General features: G+C 34.0%; 1 protein-coding gene across 2 annotated transcripts in view; it reads left to right on the top strand.

The window, feature by feature from the left end:
- The window catches only part of LOC106462186 (calcium/calmodulin-dependent 3',5'-cyclic nucleotide phosphodiesterase 1A-like), a 142,713-nt gene extending 122,046 nt beyond the window's left edge, over positions 1 to 20,667 (top strand). For both annotated transcript variants that reach the window (XM_022389382.1, XM_022389381.1), the window contains exons 8-16: positions 2,330 to 2,470; positions 4,773 to 4,873; positions 7,124 to 7,249; positions 8,982 to 9,086; positions 9,397 to 9,517; positions 10,470 to 10,551; positions 13,706 to 13,843; positions 16,216 to 16,464; positions 18,644 to 20,667. In XM_022389382.1, coding sequence (XP_022245090.1) covers positions 2,330 to 2,470; positions 4,773 to 4,873; positions 7,124 to 7,249; positions 8,982 to 9,086; positions 9,397 to 9,517; positions 10,470 to 10,551; positions 13,706 to 13,843; positions 16,216 to 16,464; positions 18,644 to 18,741 — 1,161 coding nt within the window. In that variant the 3' untranslated portion in view covers positions 18,742 to 20,667. The remainder of the gene's footprint in view (positions 1 to 2,329; positions 2,471 to 4,772; positions 4,874 to 7,123; positions 7,250 to 8,981; positions 9,087 to 9,396; positions 9,518 to 10,469; positions 10,552 to 13,705; positions 13,844 to 16,215; positions 16,465 to 18,643) is intronic.
- Positions 20,668 to 25,497: the final 4,830 nt, after the last annotated feature.

The following is a 25,497-nucleotide window of genomic DNA, read 5'->3' as shown; positions in this document are numbered from 1 at the left end:
TCTTAAATACTGAAAGTATTTGTTACTTTTAATCTGACCAGCATTTTATGCGACACATGGGTTAAATAATCAGGTAAGACACTAAAGTTCAGGTATAGCCGTCCCTACATTTTAATTGCTGACCAGAGGGGAGGGGAGGAGTCGCCCACCCGACTACTACTAACCCAATAGTGAAAGTCACTTTTATTTTTATAATCCGCTTACAGTTGAAAGTGAGGGTCATGTTCAGCGTGTTCCAACCTTAGACCTCCAGATCCGCAGCCCAGCACGTTAACAAGGGATTCATGCCTGACATTGGTTGAAAGTGATTTAATATCCTAAAAGTATATATACATATACAAAACGTTATCACATAAAATAAAAAAGTGAATAAATTGTAAAGTGCACCAGTATTTTGTTTATGAGCCATTTAATGCTTGGAGACGGCTTGAATGGGTAATGAAGAAAAACTTACATTAAAGTTTTTCTTCGTTACTCATTCAAACCGTCTTCAAGGGTTATTAGTCTCAAAGTGAGTTCCTCGTCATCAAATTATGAGCCATTTGTTTACACAGAGCACAACGCAAAATTTTAATGCTGACGTACAGTTTATCAATAGTCTATTGTGAAATATTGTCCTTTGTTACCCCCCCCCCAAGTTGTTTGGTCATCTTTGGCTCTTCCTAGTTTTTAGATAATGCATACAGCCTAGAGAATGCTCACATCGGCAAGTTGTACAGACCAAGCCCTGGTTGTGAATGTTCCATTGGCCTCTTTACCGTCGAGATTTCATTTTATCGCATTCCTGTATGCTTAGGATCGTTGTCGTTGCCCAGCGAGTCGTGTTTCAGAGGGAATGAAATGATGAATCAGAATCTGCCTATACTTGTCAACAGTCAAAGTGCCATAAATTATTTTCCCGAAAGAGGGCTGTGGCTGCTTGAAGGGGTCACCTGTTTTGACCACTCGTACCACTATATAGTAGTGTGTTGTCTGTCCGTCAGTCATTAGACATTAAAATGATGTAACATAAGGGAGGGACGCTTAACGTTGCAATTTGTACTGTCGTGGCGTCAGTAAAACGTGCGCATGTCATGAATCACGAGAAGAATTGTGCACTCTGTAGGCTACAGCACAGCATGACATATGAATTTCAAATTGAGAAATAAAAATATTTGTTACTCTTAATTTTGGTTTTATCTACTCTTGAAACAGAACACTTTTGGGAACTTTGCGGAAGTACATCTAGCATATAGATTGCCGACACATTGGGTAAGATGCAATCCGGAACTTCTTCTCACCCCACACCATACTGCACTTTAGATGCTGCTCATTGTCTTTGATGACGTTCCACTCTCCGCCGTTTGGTTTAATTGTTTATGAGCAAAGCCACATTACATTATCTGCTTTGTCCTCCGCGGGAAATCAAACCCCCGAACTTTAGCGTTGATAAGTCCGTAGACTAACCGCTGTCGAACAATTTGAACTTGTTTGCGGTCCGATGGGAGAGATGTGTTCAAGCAGCAAGTGGAATGAAGTGGAGTGCAACACCTTAACAGCTTGGGAGAGACTCCTTCTTGGCTCTAGGGGGGAATGTGTTCAAGCAGCAAGTGGAATGAAGTAGAGTGCAACACCTTAACAGCTTGGGAGAGACTCCTTCTTGGCTCTAGGGAGGAATGTGTTAAGCAGCAAGTGGAATGAAGTAGAGTGCAACACTTTAACAGCTTGGGAGAGACTCCTTCTTGGCTCTAGGGGGGAATGTGTTCAAGCAGCAAGTAGAATGAAGTAGAGTGCAACACTTTAATAGCTTGGGAGAGACTCCTTCTTGGCTATGGGGAGGAATGTGTTCAAGCAGCAAGTGGAATGAAGTAGAGTGCAACACTTTAATAGCTTGGGAGAGACTCCTTCTTGGCTATGGGGAGGAATGTATTCAAGCAGCAAGTGGAATGAAGTAGAGTGCAATACTTAATAACTCGAAACTGATTTTCTACATCAGTAAAGTTCACGTAATGAAAATAGATTATTTACAATTGGAATTTTTGTTTTGTGCTTCTTCCGTAAAATTCCAGTCAAGCTTGTCAGAGGTGTTTCGTTGCTTGCTATGTAATCTCCAACTATTATGACAGATGGAGTTAATTTATAACTTGAAAATAAAACACAGTAATTGAAGGCTGTTAAGCCTATATACTCTATAATATGGTCATATATTAGCTTTTTGTACACAATAATGTGTGACATGTTAACCCTATAAGTTCAGAACACTTATCTTCAGTCGATCAGATAATTTTAATAGTACGAGACCGTAGTATTAGGTTTTATTTGACTTCTTTTTCTTTTTTAAAATGCGCAGATTCCGACTGCTGTTCTGGAGAACTTTTTGGTCCAAGTGGAGCTTGGGTATGGCAAACACAAAAATCCTTACCACAATAACATCCATGCTGCTGACGTCACTCAAACTGTGCATTACATGATCTGGCACTCTGGATTAGCGGTAAGGAGTTATGTATTTTATTACAGCTTTAAGGAATTATGTGTTTCATTACAGCTTGTAAGGATTTATGTATTTAATTACAGCTTGTTAAATAAAAACATGAAGCGAAGATCAAGCAATATTCGAACTCTGTCTTTGCTGATCTAACATGCGCTTTTATAAACAGAGGTACAGAGGTTCAAGATATTCGAGCCCCTGCCCCCTACTGATCTAACACGCACTTCTGTTAAGACAGATATAAAAAAAGATAAGGACATTCGATCTCATATCTCTACTGGTAAAACTTAGAATTCCTATAAACACAGGTATAAAGTACGAGAATGTGCGAAACCCTCTGGTCAAAAGTGCAACCCTGTAAACTTAAATACAGAGATCAAGGATATCCGAAGCCCTGATCCTACTGATCGAACATGCATTCCTATAAACGTAAATATAAAGATCAAACCATATCCGAACCCCCTGACCCTTCTGATCGAACATGCTTTCCTATAAATGTAAATATAAAGATCAAACCATATCCGAACCCCCTGACCCTTCTGATCGAACAATGCTTTCCTATAAATTTATGTTTAGAGAACAAGCCATACTAGAGCTTCTGTCTCAGCTTACACTGGACAACAAAAACTTGCTACTGGAGAAAATTCAAGTGATTCTGTGTAATTTGATGGTGGTGATTTCAAACATGTAGTCAGAATTTGTCCATCACCTCTAGAGTTTCAGTTAATATAATATCTCAATATTTTATCAGCACTGTGTGAAATACCATGCAATCAACTCAGTACAATAGATTTATGCTGTGAAATTAAATTTACTTGGACAGTTTAATGTGTAAAAGGCATACATTTTTGATAACTTCAAACATTGACTGTATTGGTATGAAATTCCAAATATATTGTTCATATATGCTATTTGTTCTCGGTATGATCTTAGCCAATTGCACAACTTTTGCTTCATTCCCACGCTCACCTGCTTCACCCGGGAATCATGAAACCCTCACGTGCTCAGCTTGCTAGACCATTCGAGAAGTCTTTGAATATAAAAGGGGCGGAGTCAGACGCCTCTTTCTCAGTTGCTCTCACTCACTCATTTGGTCACTTGGTCTAGTTTCACGCACAGTCAAAATAAAGTCCAATCCTCTTCCTCGTATCATACCCGTGATATAATCAAATTCTGCAAAAGTTCGTTTTTTAAAATATTTTGAACTCTAGTTCTGTAAACATAAATTCTTTCATAGTTTTTAGAAAATCATTTGAAATACTGTCTGCCTCCAATTCAAGTAAAATCCGAAAGTGCAAAAATCACCCAAACAGTTTCTGCTGGGTTTGTGAAAACTATATTACAGTTTTACGAAAGAAAAACATCATACACAAGGTAAAGGTAGCTTACTACCACTATTTTGGGTATAAAATTGGTGACCAAGAAAAACATTGGGCTCCACATGTGTGTTGTACAGTTTGCAAATCTGGCTTGACACGGTGGCTGAATAAGAAGAAAACGAGTGTGTCACTGCAGTTCTCATGATATGGCGTGAGCCCAAAGATCATCTAACTGACTGTTATTTTTATATTACAAATGTTTCTGGATATTCAGGCAAAAGTAAACAATACATTAAATATCTAGATATTGCATCTGTAATAAAACCAGTACCTCATGGGGATAGTCTTCCAGTGCCACATCCACCAGCGAATTGGGAAACAGAAGAGTTATCAATGAACCATCTTCATTATCTTCACCTAGTAATCCTATTCCTGTGGCACCTCAACATAACCTGCCTCATCTGATCACACAAGTAGAGCTAAATGATCTGATTCTTGGCTCTCGTTTATTAGCTCCAGGAACAAGAGTTTCATTTGACTGAAGTCACCACCAAAGTCTTGCTTCTCACTATAGCAAGAAATATACTTTGGGTTTCTGTAGAAATGTTGATATAATAATGGAAGATTAGGTACTGAACATCACCCTCAAGAATGGATACTTTTTTTTTATAGACTCATCTAAAGTTAGTCTGAAAGCTGTACTTTTGCACAATGAGAACACTAATCCATCGATTCCTGTTGCTCATGCTGTGAACATGAAAGAAACATGAAAACATGCAGATTATACATTCTTAAGTGCAATTTCCAATGAATAAATAAAGTTATCAAAGAAAACTTGTTTTCACGATATATAAGAATATTTTGAATAAATCTATCATAACTCAAAAACTAGACATGATCAGTAATTTTCAACATGATTTTTAGAATCAGCATCGTTAAATTATTCAGAAACAGTTGTATTTTTCTTTCTTTTCTTTCCTTCACAGAACTGGTTGACGGATTTGGAAGTGTTTGCTACCGTATTCTCAGCCATCATTCATGATTTTGAGCATACAGGCACGACTAACAACTTCCACGTTATGTCTGGGTAAGTGTGAATACAATTAACAAAGGTTGTGATTAATTACAATTTCAATGGTTAATGGAATAGTTATACGTTCTTACAAAAACGAATTAATAAAAGTGAAAATATTTAAGTTAATTCTGGCCTATCAACAGCAACTGAGTTCTCAAAGTTAACATTTTTCGAAAGTTTTAACTGACATCCAAACTCAACTACGCACCTGTTTTTTAATATAATTATTTTAAGTTATCTAGAAAGGAAATAACGTTTGGTCATTCAGTGAGTTTCAGATAATCGATTTAGTACTGGGTTACGGCCATGGCAAGTCGAATTAAGTTTCTATTAGGCCTTATGCTAGAATATCGAAATTTTCCACTGTAGGCCACGCAAAAATATACGAACTTCATCAAATAATTATTATTATGAACAGTTTGTTTGTTTGGTGTTATGTATAAGGCTACACAATGGGCTATCTGTGCTCTGACCTACCACATATATCGAAACCCAATTTTTAGCGTTATAAGTCTTCAGACTCACCACTGAGCCACCAGGGGGACTACTATGAAAAATGGATTGCACGTTATTAGCTAGTGCTGCCAACACTATTGTTGTTATTTATTGTACGATTCTCTTACTCATTTCACTTAAATTAATTTTTTTTATCTTCGTAAACAATAGTTGTTATTATTGTTTTCTGCACTATCTCTGCTATCCTGTTACTCGTGCCGCGGAAAGTTTTACTCAGATATCAGGTTACTCAATAATTACACTATCGGAGACGGGCTGTCGTTTTTCACAACACGATATAAGGGGTGGTTATCTAATGTTTGTTTTGAATCTCGCGCAAAGCTACACGACGGCTATCTGCGCTAGCCGTCCTAATTTAGCAGTGTAAGGCTACAGGGAAGGCAGCTAGTCATCACCACCCACCGCCAACTCTTGGGCTACTCTTTTACCAACGAATAGTGGGATTCACCGTCACATTATAACGCCCCAACGTTATAATGGGTGAGCATGTTTGATGTGACGGGGATTCGAACCCGCGAACCGCAGATTGCGGGTCGAGTGCCCTAACCACCTGGCCATGCCAGGCGAGGGTGGTTATTTAAAGTTGAGAGTTTACAGGTGTCAAATTCTCCAAGGAATATCAAACGTACGATAGTGCGTGAAACAACTTTATGGTTTGTGCGTTCCCTAAATAAGGTACTCTTTATATAATGTTACTTTCATTAACAGTATAGGTTTTAATTTTTAGATCATCTGTTTTTATGATTTTTATTATCATTATAGTTTTGCTATACAGATTAATTTGCTTTTTTAACTTAGTATTTGGACTTAGGCCTAACATATATCGTCTAAGCTGGTCGAATCTTGTGAGATACTATTGGGTTTACGGCCGAAAATATCGTTAACAGCGAGGGTACCAAACTGATGAAACAATGCATTCTAATCTTTATAAGTGAGAGTAGAATATTCAATTAGCTGTACTCATCTCTAGGTTGATATTCACTTCTGATATATGTATGTAAGTAACTTTCTTTGATTAGAAGTAATTGTTACTTATAAACAGATAGCAAATTTGTTGAGATAATTCTTGTATTCCGCAAACGTTAACTTGTTATTCTTTTATGTTTAGTATTTGACAATGAAGTTGAAATCTGTCATGTCAGAGTTCGTACAGTACACAGGTAGCTAACGCTTGTTTGTTTGAAAGTAAGCACAAAGCGACACAAGAAGGATATCTGTTCTCTGCCCACCACGGGTATCGAAAACCGGTTTCTAGAGTTGTAAGCCCGCAGACGTGCCGCTGTGCCACTGAGAGACATGTGGCCAACGTGCGGCACGTATGCAACACGCGTGCGAGGCTAAAACTACGACACGCCTTACATTTCAAAAATATCACCTGTTGTAGTATGTCGCATGAATTTTGTTTGGCATTTCCGCGAACGCGTCAAGTACTATAAAAAAATGCGTGTCATATTACTAACTTTTCAATTCAATTTGTGATACCTGTAAACTTGACTATTTGAACGCTCCTGGACTTTGATTTGGAATGTTTTATTGAGTCAGTGGCGCCTTACCCAAAATTCAGAACTGGCATCACTGCCAAAAAGGTTGGTCACTATCTGTAGTGTAATACTTCATAGCTTATAACTAGCATAGTGATCTGTGTTGTTCGAATACCTACATTAGCTCTGTATGTGCTGCGTTGAGTAACGTTAATCTGAAAACCGATTTGAAGTTGTCTTCTTCAAGAATTTTCTTTCCATTCAGCTCAGATACTGCTCTTCTCTACAACGATCGAGCAGTTTTGGAGAATCATCATTTGAGTGCAGCTTTCAAGCTACTTAAGGAAGACGATTATAATATTCTTCAGAACTTTAGCAAAGAAGAATTCAGGTGTGACAAGCATTTATTCTCTTAGAATAGTGATACAGAATATATAATAAGTATCCTTGTCAACAAAATGTAAAAAAAAAGAAAGAAAATATCATATTTTTGAACTTGTAGTTGTGTTGAGTACAACTAAAATGACGTATCGGTGATTTTTGAACTTGTAGTTGTGTTGAGTACAACTAAAATGACGTATCGGTGATTGAGTTTCGTACAAATACAATAGTATCTTTAACGTGTATCTGTTTAGTACAAAAAATAACAACAACAACGTATTTAACTTCTATTTGTATTCAGTACAAATAACATAATGTGTTATGTTTAATTTGTATTTAGTACAAATAACATAATATGTTCTGTTTAATTTGTATTTAGTACAAATAACATAATGTGTTCTGTTTAATTTGTATTCAGTACAAATAACATAATATGTTCTGTTTAATTTGTATTTAGTACAAATAACATAATGTGTTCTGTTTAATTTGTATTCAGTACAAATAACATAATATGTTCTGTTTAATTTGTATTCAGTACAAATAACATAATATGTTCTGTTTAATTTGTATTCAGTACAAATAACATAATATGTTCTGTTTAATTTGTATTTAGTACAAATAACATAATATGTTCTGTTTAATTTGTATTTAGTACAAATAAAATAATGTACTTGATGATGACAAACCCTTGTCGAAATGTTGTACATTTGCTGTTATGTTAAACTTATATTAAAGTTTTTCTTCATTACCCATTTAAGCCGTCTCCAGCCATTATTAGTCTCAAAGTGGGTTCCTCGTCATCGAAAATAAAATAATGTGTTCTGTTTAATTTCTATTCAGTACAAATAACATAATGTGTTCTGTTTAATTTGTATTTAATACAAATAAAATAATGTATCTTTAGATGCGTTTCGTGCAAATAGTATGTTTAATTTTACGTGTTTAGTACAAATACAAAATGCATGAAACTTGTAGTTATGTTTAGTACAAATAAAATAACGTGTATTTTTAACTTGTATTTCTATTTAGTTTAGTAAAAATGATGTTTCTGTTTAACTTCTCGCCGTATTTATTGCAAATAAAATAATGTGGTTGTCATACTTATTATGTATTTAGTACAAATAATACAAAGTCTCTGTTTAGCTTGTGTTTAGTACTAATAATACGAAATCTCTGTTTAGCTTGTGTTTAGTACTAATAATGCAGAGTCTCTGTTTAGCTTGTGTTTAGTACTAATAATGCAGAGTCTCTGTTTAGCTTGTGTTTAGTACTAATAATACGAAATCTCTGTTTAGCTTGTGTTTAGTACTAATAATGCAGAGTCTCCATTTAGCTTGTGTTTAGTACTAATAATACGAAATCTCTGTTTAGCTTGTGTTTAGTACTAATAATACGAAATCTCTGTTTAGCTTGTGTTTAGTGTAATAATACGAAATCTCTGTTTAGCTTGTGTTTAGTACTAACAATGCAGAGTCTCTGTTTAGCTTGTGTTTAGTACTAATAATGCAGAGTCTCTGTTTAGCTTGTGTTTAGTACTAATAATGCAGAGTCTCTGTTTAGCTTGTGTTTAGTACTAACAATGCAGAGTCTCTGTTTAGCTAGTGTTTATTACAAACAAAAGAGCGTATATGTTTAACTTGTAGTTGAGAATTAAAACAACATATGTTTTCCGAGGTTGACAGGATTTTAAGGTGATTTATCTTATGTTTTAATTCTCTGTGTTTGCCTGCATATTGTTGCAGGGAATTTCGAGCTCTGTCCATCGAGATGGTACTGGGCACCGATATGTCGTCCCACTTCCACCAACTTAAAACGATGAAAACATTACTTAGCCATCGAGAATTTAGGTAACCGACCAAAACATTTTACAATCGATCGTTTCTAACAGTTTATGACTATTTTCCATTTCACAAGTTTTTTAAGAACACTCTTGTATTCATAAAATATTTCTCACAGTGTTTGCAAACCTAATATTTAGATATATTAACAGAAATACAGTACATTTTTTTTATTTCCGCCATTTTGTTTCAACTTACGAAACATTTGATATATATATATATATATATATTGTTCATGGCCATCTATTGGCATTTTCCAAAAACAGCTCCTGAAAGGTTGATTTCAAAATGATCTTGTTGTTTTCATGATTTTTTTCAGTATAGACAAGCCAAAGGCACTTTCATTACTTCTTCACTGCTGTGATATCAGCCATCCAAGTAAAAACTGGAAATTACACCATCCATGGACACAACTTCTCATGGAAGAATTTTTTCAGCAGGTACTCACGCAAGTATATGTTAATATAGCAACTCGCGAATAAACGTTCTATGCTATGATAATTCACGATACTTTCTTCCATGCAAGTGTTATATAAGTATACTTATTACATTGTTCCAGTATCTATCAAGTTGTGTTTGTATTCTGTACCATTTCGTCTCTAAAACTTTCTAAGCCTAACGTTTTTTATTAATTTATACTCGACCTGTAATCTTAGTGACAAAATAATCAAAGACTTGTGATTTTGTTTCTGTGATTTATTCGTCTTTAGATTTCAAAGCAAAAAGGTAAATTAAAACTCAAGAAATATTTGTAAGCATTATTTGATAATAACAGAACTAAAAGTCGGTTTTCTTAGTAACTTGATTTATGATTCAGTGATCTAATATTAAGATTCTTTTTTTTATTTGATAAGTTCTTGAAGTACACATAATAATAACCCAATAAGTTATTTGTTTTTTGACTTGTGAATAAAAAGGTATACTTGTAGAATATCAGTTTCGTCTATTCTGATGTTCGTTGCTGATCCCTTATGATAATTGAATGATGATAATCCATACCCAAGTATTTCTACGTAGATGAATCAGTCTAAACACCACTTTAAATATGGTATTTTCGACAAGTTATAACATACCCAGGTATTTCTACGTAGATGAATCAGTCTGTCACCACTTTAAATATGGTATTTTCGACAAGTTATAACATACCCAAGACTGATTCATCTACGTAGAAATACCGTCACCACTTTAAATATGGTATTTTCGACAAGTTATAACATACCCGGGTATTTCTACGTAGATGAATCAGTCTAAACACCACTTTAAATATGGTATTTTCGACAAGTTATAACATACCCAGGTATTTCTACGTAGATGAATCAGTCTAAACACCACTTTAAATATGGTATTTTCGACAAGTTATAACATACCTAAGTATTTTCTCTGTTTCGACAGGGAGACAAAGAACACGAAATGGGATTACCCTACTCACCTTTATGTGATAGGAATACAACGCTAGTCGCAGAGTCTCAAATAGGTAAGTCGTTAAGATCTATTTACCAAGGGAGCTAGCAAACCACTTGGTTATTATAACACTAAACAACGAAACGGGAAGGTGAACAATAAGTATGTAGTACATTATACAACTCTTAAATCAACTTGATTATGTTAACGTTAAAGAACAAAACAGACAGTGAGTCATGAATTTGTAATAAGCCAAAGAATTAATAAACTACGTCATTCTTATGACGTTAAAAAACGAAACAGACAGTGAGTCATGAATTTGTAATAAGCCAAAGAATTAATAAACTACGTCATTCTTATAACGTTAAAAAACGTAACAGACAGTGAGTCATGAATTTGTAATAAGCCAAAGAATTAATAAACTACGTCATTCTTATAACGTTAAAAAACGAAACAGACAGATAAAACATGAGTATATAAACATTCATATAAACCACGTGGATACCTTAACGTTTAGAAAACAAAACAGACAGGTAAAACATGTGTATATTATCATCTATATAAACCACGTGGATACCTTAACGTTTAGAAAACAAAACAGACAGGTAAAACATGTGTATATTATCATCTATATAAACCATGTGGATACCTTAACGTTTAGAAAACAAAACAGACAGGTAAAACATGTGGATACCTTAACGTTAAGAAAACAAAACAGACAGGTAAAACATGTGTATATAATCATTCGTATAAACAACGTAGATACCTTAACGTTAAAAAAAAACAACTAAACAGACAGGTAAAATGTATGTATCTAATCATCTATATAAACCACGTGGATACCTTAATGTTAGAAAACAAAACAGACAGGTAAAAGGTATGTATCTAATCATCTATATAAACCACGTGGATACCTTAACGTTTAGAAAACAAAACAGACAGGTAAAACATGTGTATATTATCATCCATATAAACCACGTGGATACCTTAACGTTAAGAAAACAAAACAGACAGGTAAAACATGTGTATATTATCATCCATATAAACCACGTGGATACCTTAACGTTAAGAAAACAAAACAGACAGGTAAAACATGTGTATATAATCACTCTTATAAACAACGTAGATACCTTAACGTTAAAAAAAACAAACTAAACAGACAGGTAAAATGTATGTATCTAATTATCTATATAAACCACGTGGATACCTTAATGTTAGAAAACAAAACAGACAGATAAAATGTATGTATCTAATCATCTATATAAACCACGTGGGTACCTTATCGTTAGAAAACGAAACAGAGAAGTAAAATGTATGTATCTAATCATCTATGTAAACCACGTGGGTACCTTAACGTTAGAAAACAAAACAGACAGATAAAATGTATGTATCTAATCATCTATATAAACCACGTGGATACCTTAATGTTAGAAAACAAAACAGACAGATAAAATGTATGTATCTAATCATCTATATAAACCACGTGGGTACCTTAATGTTAGAAAACGAAACAGGCAGGTAAGAGGTATGTATCTAATCATCCATATAAACCACGTGGCTACCTTAACGTTAAAAAAAGTGAAAAGCTAATATATACAATTTGTAAATCTCGCGTTTAACATAACGTTATAATAAAACAACGAAAGAGATTGGTAACTCGTACATCATGATATATGTGCGTGTATTTGTGACATAACGTTATAATAAAACAACGAAAGAGATTGGTAACTCGTACATCATGATATATGTGCGTGTATTTGTGACATATTTAGTGCAAAAAATAATAAAAAATCAAATAAAGTGATCATTATAATAGTTAGCAACTAATTATATAAGTAAATCACGAATATGGAAACCATCGATACACATGTGTATTGCTTTGTTTTAAGATATTCTATACATTCATCTTATAAACCAGGTGGCAAATATCCTGAACAATCCTTTCAACCAACAAGACAGGGAAACTTGGTTGGACAGGACAAATGTATAAATTAGTTTCGTTAAAATCTAATAATCTAAAGTTGCATCAAAACAGAAAAACCTGATCTAACAGGAAAACAGCATGATTCCTAAAATTTGCATCAGAACAGGAAAAACCTGATTTGACGGGGCAAAAACAAGCGAAACAGCATGATACCTTAAATTTGCGTCAGAACAGGAAAAAACCTGATTTGACGGGGCAAAAACAAGCGAAACAGCATGATACCTTAAATTTGCGTCAGAACAGGAACAACCTGATTTGACGGGAGAAAAAACAAGCGAAACAACATGATACCTTAAATTTACGTCACAACAAGTTAAATTGGTTTATTGGGGGGGGGGGAATGGGGGGCAAACAAACGAATTAATCCCATAAAAATTTAATATGCACAAAACAGTTTAAAGCTTGTTTTTCTATAATTTTTCATATTTTTAGTCGATTTCTTATATGATTAAAATCGTCTTGAAAAGTGTTTGATTTAACCAACACAGTGTTTTAACCCTAAAACAACGATATCGCATGGAAACAATTTTGTAACGTTTTTTTGGTTTCGAAAAAAGTTTCTTCAATAACGCAAAATATTTGTGCCCCTAGCGGAGGGTTGATTTAAATTTTGTATGAACATTAATGAAATAATTAAGGAGCTAACGAAAGGTTAAAAATCCAGATGGTGATAAGAACTTTATAAATATATATATATATATATATTAGTATAGAAATATTGATTTTTCGGTTCGCACAATTTTTCTTGACGTGAGATAGTGCTTCGAGAATAAGTTGTTGATTTTAACTAATATATAATACATTCTGTCTACATACGATTCACAGCTGTCTCTCATTCGTACATCTAAAATATGTGAACACGCGTCAATTAAAGTAATTACTGTCTTGAATAAATTGTATTCAATGATGCGTTTAAACAAATATTGACGATATACAGTTTTCTGTTTCTTGGTCCGGCATGTTCAGGTGGTTAAAGTGATTGACTCGAAATATGAGGGTCGCGGGTTCGAATCCCCGTCTCACCAAACATGCTCGCTCGTTCAGCCGTGGGTACGTTATAATGTGACGGTCATTCCCACTATTCGCTGGTAAAAGAGTAACCCAAGAGTTGGTGGTGAGTGGTGATGACTAGCTGCCTTCCCTCTAGTCTTACACTGCTAAATTAGGGACGGCTAACGCAGATAGTCCTCGTGTAGCTTTGCGCGAAATTCAAAACAAACAATATATTTTTCTGTTTCTTTAGGTTTTATCGAGTTTATCGTGGCTCCAAGTATGGAAGTGTGTGGAGATTTACTGGAGAAAATCCAGCTCGAGCTTCAGTTACCCAGATCTCCCACCGTTGAAGAATCCATCCTGGAGGAAACCTCGGAAAACAAAACTGGTGAGTAAATATTACATGGCTACAGCATATAGAGCTTAATTTCTTCGTGTCTCATATCCTGGTTCAACATCATAGGGGTAAGTAAAGAATTACCTAACCGACAACCAAAAGCTGACTCTCGTAAAGCTACCCTAGAAAGTTATACCTGTTGACTTAATGTTAAAAAAACATGAGTACCGAAAAACATAATTTGTTAAGTTTGAAAATATTCAGTTTAACAATTCATAAAATGAGAAGAGGGGAGGATTCATCATGTGCTAGAGTTCAAACATGTAATTAGATCCAAATGTTTTATGTGTGGAGGATTCATCCTGTGTTCGATTTCATACATGTAACTAGATCAAATTGTTTTATGTATACTGGTATACATAAAACATTCTGACCCAGTTACATGTTTCAACTCGAACACAGGATGAATCCTCCACACCGCATCATTTCATAGATTGGGTATACATAAAACATTCTGACCCAGTTACATGTTTCAACTCGAACACAGGATGAATTCTCCACACCGCATCATTTCGTAGATTGGGTATACATAAAACATTCTGACCCAGTTACATGTTTCAACTCGAACACAGGATGAATTCTCCACCCCGCATCATTTCGTAGATTGGGTATACATAAAACATTCTGACCCAGTTACATGTTTCAACTCGAACACAGGATGAATCCTCCACACCGCATCATTTCATAGATTGGGTATACATAAAACATTCTGACCCAGTTACATGTTTCAACTCGAACACAGGATGAATTCTCCACACCGCATCATTTCGTAGATTGGGTATACATAAAACATTCTGACCCAGTTACATGTTTCAACTCGAACACAGGATGAATTCTCCACCCCGCATCATTTCGTAGATTGCCACACCCACTCATTTCATAGATTGAGGATTCATCCTGTGTTTGAGTTGAAACATGTAACTGGGTCAGAATGTTTTATGTATACCCAATCTATGAAATGAGGGGGTGTGGAGATTCATCCTGTGTTTGAGTTGAAACATGTAACTGGGTCAGAATGTTTTGTATATGCTCAATCAAACTCGAATTTCATGCACGGGCCACACGACTACATTTTAAAGCGTGTGTTCTTATGCAGCTGTTTTCTACAACATTCATTTGTAGCTCCAGAAAACAATGTGTAACGACAAATTTACCTGAACTTTACATAGATTTTTATAGCAGAAATTTTTGATGTCATTATGTATTGGTACTTGATGCGAAATATGACTAACAGCAAAGCTAACTAATAACAAAAATATTCTACTAATTTCCAGCATTAACTCGAACAATATTATTTAATCAATAACCCGTATAATCACCTGACAATAAATTCATGGAGCATCTCCTTTCGAATACTATTTACATTCTCCCCCCTTCTTTACGCCCTTAATCCCAACTTGTTTGGGGGTTGGCCGGCATGGTTGTAAGCTAAGAATTTTTATAACCGGGCTGGCTGGCTGGCACAGTCGGCAACCATATAGGACGAGATTCGAACTTGCGACTCTCAGATAACGAGTCGAGCACCCTAACCACCAGGCCATTCCAAGCCCATTTAAAAATCTAACATGATCTCTTATAAAAATCTAACGCCTTATATGAACTATCTCAACAAACAATAAAAACAAATTGATATCCTATTAATTGAAACTAAAAATAGTACTTTTTTGCCCATGTAAGGGAATATATTATTCAAAACTTAAAGTGAATGATACTCTATAAATCTAATTTAATTTATTCCGTTGGTTGCATTCTCAACAGGTGGGGTATAAAAAGGAGCAATAGCGATGACAAGGGGATTTAGTTTAAGGTGATTCGTGGCGCTCATGCCACTGAAGAGAGATAATGTATATCTTTTATGTTTTTTAGACACTAGATAGAGCAAGTTTTCTCCCATATTTAAAGTTTCAAATTCCTTAGTTAAACTGAACTAGTCCATCATTTATTGCACTTTCCACAAGTCTGTGTTGGTATTAAGTTTTTAGTCATTTTAATAATTCTAAACTTTGTACATGTGCTATTTTACGTTGATGTCTATTACCCACTTCTTGTTAAAAAGAAAGAATCATTGACTTCCAAATTTTCCTATCTTTTTGAATACGAATACATGTGGTAATATGGCTGAAGGTGGTTGTTATATGTACTTATTTTTGAAATATTAAATTCAAGAAAACTATTTCGAAAGCACGTTGTCGTTAACAAATAAATAAATAAATCCCGCCTAATGCAGTTATTTACATTTTTAATTGTTTCTCTGTAAGGAAAATATTAACTGTAGTTTTTTTATACATTATTACATGTATTATTTATTACTATAATTACATTGAAGTTTATATAAGTTATAATAAGAGGGAACATTTTTACAGATAAGAAGCTACGCACTAAATCACTTTCTGCTATGAGACCATCAACTAGACCAAACAGCAATTCCCTCCCTTCAGATGGCGCTAGTATCGATAATGAAAGTACCACATCCAAGCCACCCCCGCGGAGTGCACCAGCCTCACCCAGATCCCCACACTTAGGAGGGTCAGGGGCTCATGCTGAAGTTCCTCGTCCGTGGATAAAATGCCTAGAAGAAAACAGAGCTCTCTGGCAAGAAAAAGCAGCAAAAGGTAACTTCAAATAAGCGTAAAAAATCAACTACACGTCAGAGGTTAAACCAGTAAAGCATCAACTACACGTCAGAGGTTAAAACAGTAAAGCATCAACTACACGTCAGAAGTTATACCATTCATTTTTCTTTTCTTTTTTCGTACAAACTACTTTATTATAATTGTTTCAGGATTATATGTCCAGCTTCCGAAGTTTCTTTACTAGAGCAGTTAATAAAACTGTTAAAACTTGTTTCCGTCTGTACTGGTTTGTTAGTTCTGATTCATAGGTAGGTAGAGAATTGTAAAGATTTATGTTGGCCAAGGTAAAATATTTCCTTACATATATTATTTATATCCACACATACATATATATAACACTTAGCTACAGTAAATGTAAAGAAGTTATAATAATAATAATAGGGACGGTAGCATTTATAAGAAATTCGCGCATTTACTGAGGATAATAAAACTTGTATTATATATAAAAATTACGAAAGGTATATATATATATATATATAACAACTAGATGCGCTTTCGTAGGGTCCACGAAACTGTCTTGTTTCAAGAGTGAATAAAACCAAAATTAAGAGTAACAAATATTTTTATTTCTCGCTTTTGAAGTTCATATGTCATGTTGTGTTGTAGCCCAGATAGTGCATAATTCTTCTCGTGATTCATGGCATGCGCATGTTTTACTGACGTCACGACAGTACAAACTGCAACGGTGAGCGTCCCTTATGTGACGTCGTTTTAGTGTTTGATGACTGACGGACAGACAACACACTACTGTATAGTTCGTGAGAGTGGTTAAAACAGGCGGCCTTCTGCTCCCTTTTGGGGAAATAATTGCGGTAGTAGTACCCATAAAGCGTTGGGTATATCTGTCTCTCCAGTTATTCACCAAACCCCAGATGAAAAAAACCCTAATGTAAACAACATGTAAGTATCTGAAAAAAGAAAGAACGAAAGAAAAATATAAAGTGGAACTCAGATGCTCAATTACACTATGGTAGTTACCCTTTAAAAACCACGTTAGGTAATAATATTGGAATAATGTTTGAAATATAAAAAAATAATAATGAATTATAAGTACCCTCCAGTAGTGTTCGATATTGAGCCATATGACACACGGTTATCACCAATAATTATATCACAATAGAACTAAAATACTCCTCTTACAGTTATTCTAATTCTCTGATAAATTTACACAATAAAATAAAGTTACGTTTAGTAATTTTTCACTTGATTCTATACAGTTTTATTAATATTTGTTAATTAATATGCAAGTTTGTTAAATAAATAAATATTGTTTATATGGTGTTCAAAGAAGAGTCTTATAGTTAGCCAGTTTGAATTAAATGATTTTTCGAAGAGAACAAAAATTGTATTTGTTTCATTAAATCCTATAATTTAACATTATAACACAGAGTATTGTTATCCTGATCGCCACCTCATGCGACACGTGGATTAGAGAGTAAACTCATTGATCACGAGATCCAGACGTAGTCTCCTCTAATTTAGAATTTTTCAAAAGGAGGGTAACCGATCAACAACAGCTACCTTTAAGCGCATTGAGGGATTGGATGTCACGATTATAAAGCTTCCAGACATCAGAAATTGCAGAGCGTGTTCAACGGGATGTCACGGCTCGACCCTAGTACTTCCCGATCGGTTATCCGACATGATAACCACTAGATCACATCCGCCCCCAAAAAGTCAGACAACGATGTTTGGTGTATAACATCTATTGAAGCAGAGTGCAACTCACGCTAACTCAGCTTCAATATTAAACTCTTCGAAACATAACCGAGCTGTATCCACATGCTTGAACTTTTTTTTTTATAGGGATGTCGTTTCAAGATTTTACATAAAACGATATTAAAATACTGTTATAGAGGTTTCCATTTAAGCCTAAAAATGACGGATGTTAGAGACTTCTGTTAGTAGGTTAAAATATAGTTTTCAACAGACTGAATAACTGGATATAATTCCTTACATTTTTTATGAATCACATTATTCACTGAGTTTTATTTTAACAAAAGCAGAATACTGGAAACTGAGTTCAAACTTCGATCTCTTCAGAAACCTTACCCAATGTTGTGTCAATCCACCTAAACGTTATATTAAAGTCAGATAAGATGTAAATAAAAAGAAAATAGAAATAATTATTACTTGTTTATCTAATGTGTGTATATAGATGCGGAGCTCCAGTCCCAAGAAGTTTCTACGGATAGAAAATCTGATAATGATGATAGCGATCCAGCTGAATCTGCAGCCTCTCGATCTGAGACATAATTTTTGTGTGAAACGAAGTGTGCTTTTTGTATTTACGTACTATAGTTAGTCTTATAAGTAGTGCATTATTTGATAGGTAGTCATGAAAGGTCGCATTTTCTAAAACATCCTTTTCTTCTGTGTTAACATACCAAATTCACTACCTGGAAAATTACCTTTGTATATTAGTTGCTAATAATAGATTATAAAGTAATACACAAAGGACATGTGTATCTTATATGTTCATTAAGCCTTATATACTCTCATATACTATAATTAGCTTTATTGATTCTCTCGGTAGGAATATCCTCGTTTGTTATTTGGAGTATTAAAAAAGTAAGTAGTAACAGTACTGAGTAAATACAAAAGTAAGTAGTAACAGTTACTGAGTAAATACAAAAGTAAGTAGTAACATTTACTGAGTAAATACAAAAGTAAGTAGTAACAGTTACTGAGTAAATACAAAAGTAATAGTAACAGTTACTGGATAAATACGAAAGTAATAGTAACAGTTACTGGGTAAATACAAAAGTAATAGCAACAGTTACTGGGTACATATAAAAGTAATAGTAACAGTTACTGGGTAAATACAAAAGTAATAGCAACAGTTACTGGGTACATATAAAAGTAATAGTAACAGTTACTGGGTAAATACAAAAGTAATAGTAACAGTTACTGGGTAACTACGAAAGTAATAGTAACAGTTACTGGGTAAATACAAAAGTAATAGTAACAATTACTGAGTAAATACAAAAGTAATAGTAAGAGTTACTGGGTAAATACGAAAGTAATAGTAACAGTTACTGGGTAAATACAAAAGTAATAGTAACAGTTACTGGGTAAATAAGAATGGTGTCCAAGTTGAGATATTTTATTAGGATTTACAATAGCAACTGTGTCCAAACGCTTAGATTCTTTAAAAGTGATTTTTTATGTCGCCGTTAACACTTCACAGTGTATTTCATATATATATTAATACACTTCATCCATCTTCCCAAACCTTAATAGATAACAGTGATTTGTTCAGCTGTTAGAGCATTTGCTGTGAGATATTGTAAGGCTAGTAATTATTTTATTTACACAGTTATTACAATAACAACATAAGTATGCTGTATGTGTAAGGACTTTATGTATAATCCGAAGCATAATGATTTCGTTTGCTGAACCATGTAAATAATTATAAATATGCTAACTTTTTCTGGCAAACCTTTGAGCGGGAGTTATAAATATTGGGCATAGTTTTAGCTCATTTTGAAAGTCCCCTCTATTTCTTCTAGTTGTGATTTAGGAAGCCAGGCCACCAATCACATTCACATATATAATATATACACGCGTATGCATACACGTGTCGGTGGGTTTGCGTGAGACAAAGTGATTATTTCCTGTTGTGGAACGATCTGATAAGCGCCCTCTTCTGGACGTAGTCTTTTGATTTTGCTGAAATATAATTTGTGGCCTTCACAGTATTAATCGTACATTCATAATCACATGATTAAACTATCTTAGTTAAAAATCTTAAGGTTAAGCAACCTAAACCTGTAAGCTAACTCTTCCTTTTTTTATTATTATTATAAGCGGCCAGAATTAGAATATAGATATATCATGTGTAACAACTAAACGTTCGTAGTCATATATACATCCATGCAAATATACAGTAAAAGCACAAATACACATAAATGTATGAAATATATAAGTTATATGACTTTTCAGTTTCAGCAGTTGATTTTAAGTTGTGCTGGAAAGGTATTAATTGCCCAGTTTATATTTTTATACGTTAAATAATGAGAACGTGTTTGTATTGTATGTAAGTGTATTCAAACAGTTCTAGCTTGTGGCTGACCAGCACACTATAGTGGAAGCTTCGTCATAACACCCAACGTCACATGTTTCTGAATACATATTACGAGAACACTATCACATACTTCTGGATGTTGCCGCTAGAGGGAGAGTGTGCCAAAAAAAAAAAAACCCCAAAACAACACGTGTATAAAATTTTTTTTTAACATATCTGTTTCACATTTTCTTAGTCATTTTATAAGAACACTTAGCACAATAAAAAAACATGTCTTTGATCTAGTTGAAATACCGTATCAATGCAATGTTCATCACATCTCAGGGTAGAGATATCTGGCGTATAATCAGATATGTATTTTGCTCACGATACATTTTACGTCTGCTATAATGATAGTATTTATACACCCAAGTTCGCAACTTTGTTGAATATTTTATTACTTAAAAGTTCCTTGCTACTCAAATAAGAATGGTAATATATTGTTACCATACTATTTTTTCCCTGGAGTTATAGTTATACGATTCTCTGCTTTACCTGTCAGAGCTGTGTTCAGGAGGGCTAGTGCACGCTCACTGAAGTCACAAGAGCTAACTAACAATGAGGCTTTAATTAAAAGTTGTAGAACAATTTAAAAAAACGAACTACGCTTTACATTTCCTTGCATGAAAACCATGGATATTTAAAATAGTTTTATTAAAAATATGTTTGCAACCAGCTTCCTTTCGCATTTTGGATTATTCTCTTTCCCTGTGCTACTTGTGGACTTCAAAGTATAAAAATTTGCACTTTCACCATTCTTAAAATATAAAACTTTAGAAATAAAACTACTTTGATTACAAACTATTTTTATTTTTTGAAAAGGTATATATATATATGTACAGTTATATAGGTAGGCAGCTAGCTAGATCCCTAACTTAAAACAATTTACTCTTGTATAAAGTTTATAGACTGAGATGATTGAAAGGCTTAAACTGTGTAATCGTACATTTTTTAAAGTTATTTTAAATCATTTAGCCTATAATGAATAAAATGATACTTCAGGTTAATGACATCTTCTTACGATACATTTTTTTGTTTGCACATTGAATCAACATTTTCTACAAGTTGACACAAGACTTGTAAATGAGAATAAGTTTTATTGAGTTCATAAAGTTTGTCATACTTTTAGTTTTTCTTCTACTTCATTTTCGGTTTTCAAATCAGAAACAGAAAATAACTGTTATTAAGTGTGTTGCATAGGCCTACGCACTGTCAGTTAAACCTACTTTATTCACTTCGACGCTATGAAGCGTAGGCCCTAAATCGGGACGTCGTAGCCTTCTTTTAAATGCCACAAATGACTCACCGAGGATCAATTACACGAGTATCAATTCAGGCAAAGAGTTTAAATCGGTGTAAATTGATGAATCGAACTCCAATCCAAGTTAGTTTGTTTTTTTATGGCCGAGACATTTCGATTGACAGGCTCTGCTTCTACAAAAGAATGTCTCATCATCTTAAAACGTTTACTTTAGGCCTACCATTACTGTTTAGTGTTTTTACATCTTTAATCGTGTCTTACGAAAGAAAAGAGGATTTCTAGAACATTTTACATATTGCACTCATTAGTAATGTGACCTAGAAATTCCTAAAATTTGATGTCAATGATTCATTTAGTGCTAACGTTATCTCACACATCACCTTACTCGGCTACACAATGACATTGGCAAGAAAATATGCTGACAGAGAAACAAAGGCTGTAAACTTTGCACCGCCATTCTTGTGCACAACGTAATAATTATTTGTACGATTTTCAATTATAGTTTGCGTTTAATTATGTAAATTTTTTGTATTATAATATATAATTTTTAAATAACTAACTGCATTTTTAATGTTCATTATATTTTGTTGTTTCTTCGTATAGTTTTTTAAAGTAGAAAGGCTACTTACAGCGAAAAATACATTGACAAAATAATATAACAGTTATATTGCGCAGGTATTATGTGTTGTTTTAAATTATATTTGTAGTTATGTAATTTTCGAATAAAATAAAGTTAATGATCGAAAGTTAGTAGTGTTTACAATTCTTTTAATATACAAATATTATAATTAGTGAAATCATTCCATCCAAATATATTAACCAGTTTACTTTGTTTTAACATTTGGTTGGTACAGGAATATAGCTTGTAGAAACCACTGTAATTTCACAGATCGAGCTGGAATGATATGGAATAATAAGATTTGCTTGACAAAGAACAGTGAGAAAAACCTTTGTTTTTAGTCTGAAATGATTGACAGGTATGTACATCGAACAACGAATCAATACTATGCATATTTCATCATAAAAACCTAACAAAACGACTTCATTAGGAACGTATAACACTGGATTAGAAAATGAAATATTGTATTTGAGCAATGCCACTACCGCTTTGTGAAAATGACGATTATCAGCTACTGTCTGGTATCAACTGAAGTCGTTAGAGGTACAGACCCTAAAAACAGAACAGGAAATCCAGTCTTACTAACACCGTTAGAGGTACAGACCCTAGAAACAGAACAGGAAATCCAGTCTTACTAAGGTCGTTAGAGGTACAGACCCTAGAAACAGAACAGGAAATCCAGTCTCATTAAAGCCGTTAAAGGTACAGACCCTAAAAACAAAACAGGAAATCCAGTCTCTCTAACTCGGTTAGAGGTACAAACCCTAGAAACGAAACAGGCAATAGCGTGGAAACACATTTAGCATATAGTTAGTTACATGTGATGACAGTACTGGAGGGTTTTCACAAACATTAGAAACCACCATTGGTTATGACTCTAAGAACAGCTAGGTAGAGGACGTATTCCCGCTCTATGTGTCCCCAATAAATAGTTACGAAGGTTTCTGTATTAATAGTGAACGTCGTTTTTTGTTTTTCATTTCCTGTCGATACTTTTCTTTTCATCGCCGAGAAGTTTTATTCAGAATACACACAATCAATAATAACTAGTAAAACACATGGGCTTCAGTTTTTATTACGGAGAACACTTTAAATGATTTTCGATATACTTCGTCATCGATCACTCTTGTCTGCGTCGTAGGAGTATAAACAGCGACTAGTCTGATACAGTGTAATGAGGAAATCGAAAATGAAACCAAACGCAGAGTGAAATGGGACCCATGCTGCTGATAAATGAGGTATTTGAGTCATGAACAAGGACTGACTGCTGCTACAATCGAAGTCAAATTCTGATTTTGTTTAGTTGTTAAATGTCTAAAAATGCAAAATAGCTTAGTGAGTGTGAAGATCTATTTATCTGTCTTGTGTATTATTAAAATCTTCAGTTGAAATATTAATATTAACTATAAAGATCACAACTAAAATGTAACTTATAAATAAATTGACGAAACCACTTCTATATAACAAACCGGTTAGAAATATTTGCTGTCATAAATCATTATATCAGGAAACAAAAAACAATGATAATAAGAATGCATTGAATCACCATATTTTTGGTGATAATACCAGTAATATTTCACGTGGTTCAGCCAACTTAGGAGATTTAAATTAGTCTTAAACTCATATAATATGTTACCAATGGAAAATAATCACCATAAAAAAAAATAATATAAGCAAATGAATAGATAAACCAACTAATAATTATTGCTAGTTTAAAAATTATAACAATTATAGGCTTAAATTGTGTGTGTTTCTAATTATCTGTACTCTGCCCACCACCGGTATCGAAACCCAGATTTTAGCGTTGTAAGTCTGCAGACATGCCGCTGTGCCATTGGGGAGCACCACAAAACGAGCAATATAAGTCATATAAAGCGATTTTTTTTCAAGTATACTCTTAATTTGCCCATTTCGGATTAAAAATCAGAAACACGTAAAAAATAGCATTTCAGATCTATCTTTTGTCTTACACAAGTCTCTGACCAAGAGTCTTGTCGTTCAGTACCAGAACTAATCAGTAGAGCTGGACAATAAAACAAACAAGTTCCTTGAAGCACTATTTATATAGGCAGTATAATGATTTAAAAGTTACTGTTTAACCCCAAAAGCTGACGAAGCATTGGAACCCAATTAGCCTAAAATGTCTGATATAAATCATCATTTGATTTATAATGCTTCACCAGCTTTCGGCGTTTAAGCCGTTTTATAACAATAATTTTAATGAAACTAACTTTAAAGATGATGAAGTAAGTACATATAAATTAGGGCTTTAATTAAATATGTTAAATATAACACCATTCAGTTGTTTTAAGGACACATAGAGGTTAATGCATTATAAAATTTTCGATTTAAGAACCATTGTGTCATAACGTTTTCAGTTATATAATACAAATCACGTCTAGTAAGAAACACCAGTTCGAAACGCCCACGTTTGTGTAGCTTACTTGCCCTACTCTGGTGCTATTGTACATTCATAAGGAAGTGCTTATTGTAAAGGAACTGAACCAGACAGTTATAATAAGGCAGATATAGAGTTAACTGCAACTGAAGGACGAAGTTTTCATTAAATCTCAATGAGAGTTTAAGAAATGCGTAATTTAATGTAATATATATATGGACATTATACAAAGCTTCTTTTTTTTAATTATAAAAAAATAAATTAGAAACATATACATCTTACTGCAGAACATTTTAAAACACCGTAGTTTTATAGTACAAAACGTGTTCTGAAGAAATAGGCTTAATTCAGTCATGCCATTTATGGGAAATGTCAATGAACTCTGCATTCTTATACTGCGGTCAGACTGTGGATCCATGGTTCGCGCCTCGTTATCTGGGATCACGTGTTCGAATACCGTCATAAAACATACTATTTCAGCTGTGGGTCGTTATAATATGACGGTTAATCTCACTTTTCGTTGGTAAAATGTAACCCAAGGCTAGCGGTGGGTGCTGTTAATTAACTACCTTCTCTCTAGTCTGTTTCAAAATTAGTGACGGTTAACGAAGATAGCCCTGGAGTAGCCTTGAGCGAAATTCAACAAACAGAAACAGACACCACGGAAA

This window comes from Limulus polyphemus, unplaced genomic scaffold (assembly GCF_000517525.1).
Source record: "Limulus polyphemus unplaced genomic scaffold, Limulus_polyphemus-2.1.2 Scaffold1114, whole genome shotgun sequence".
Taxonomy (NCBI): domain Eukaryota; kingdom Metazoa; phylum Arthropoda; class Merostomata; order Xiphosura; family Limulidae; genus Limulus; species Limulus polyphemus.
This window is presented reverse-complemented; position numbering and strand designations above follow the sequence as displayed.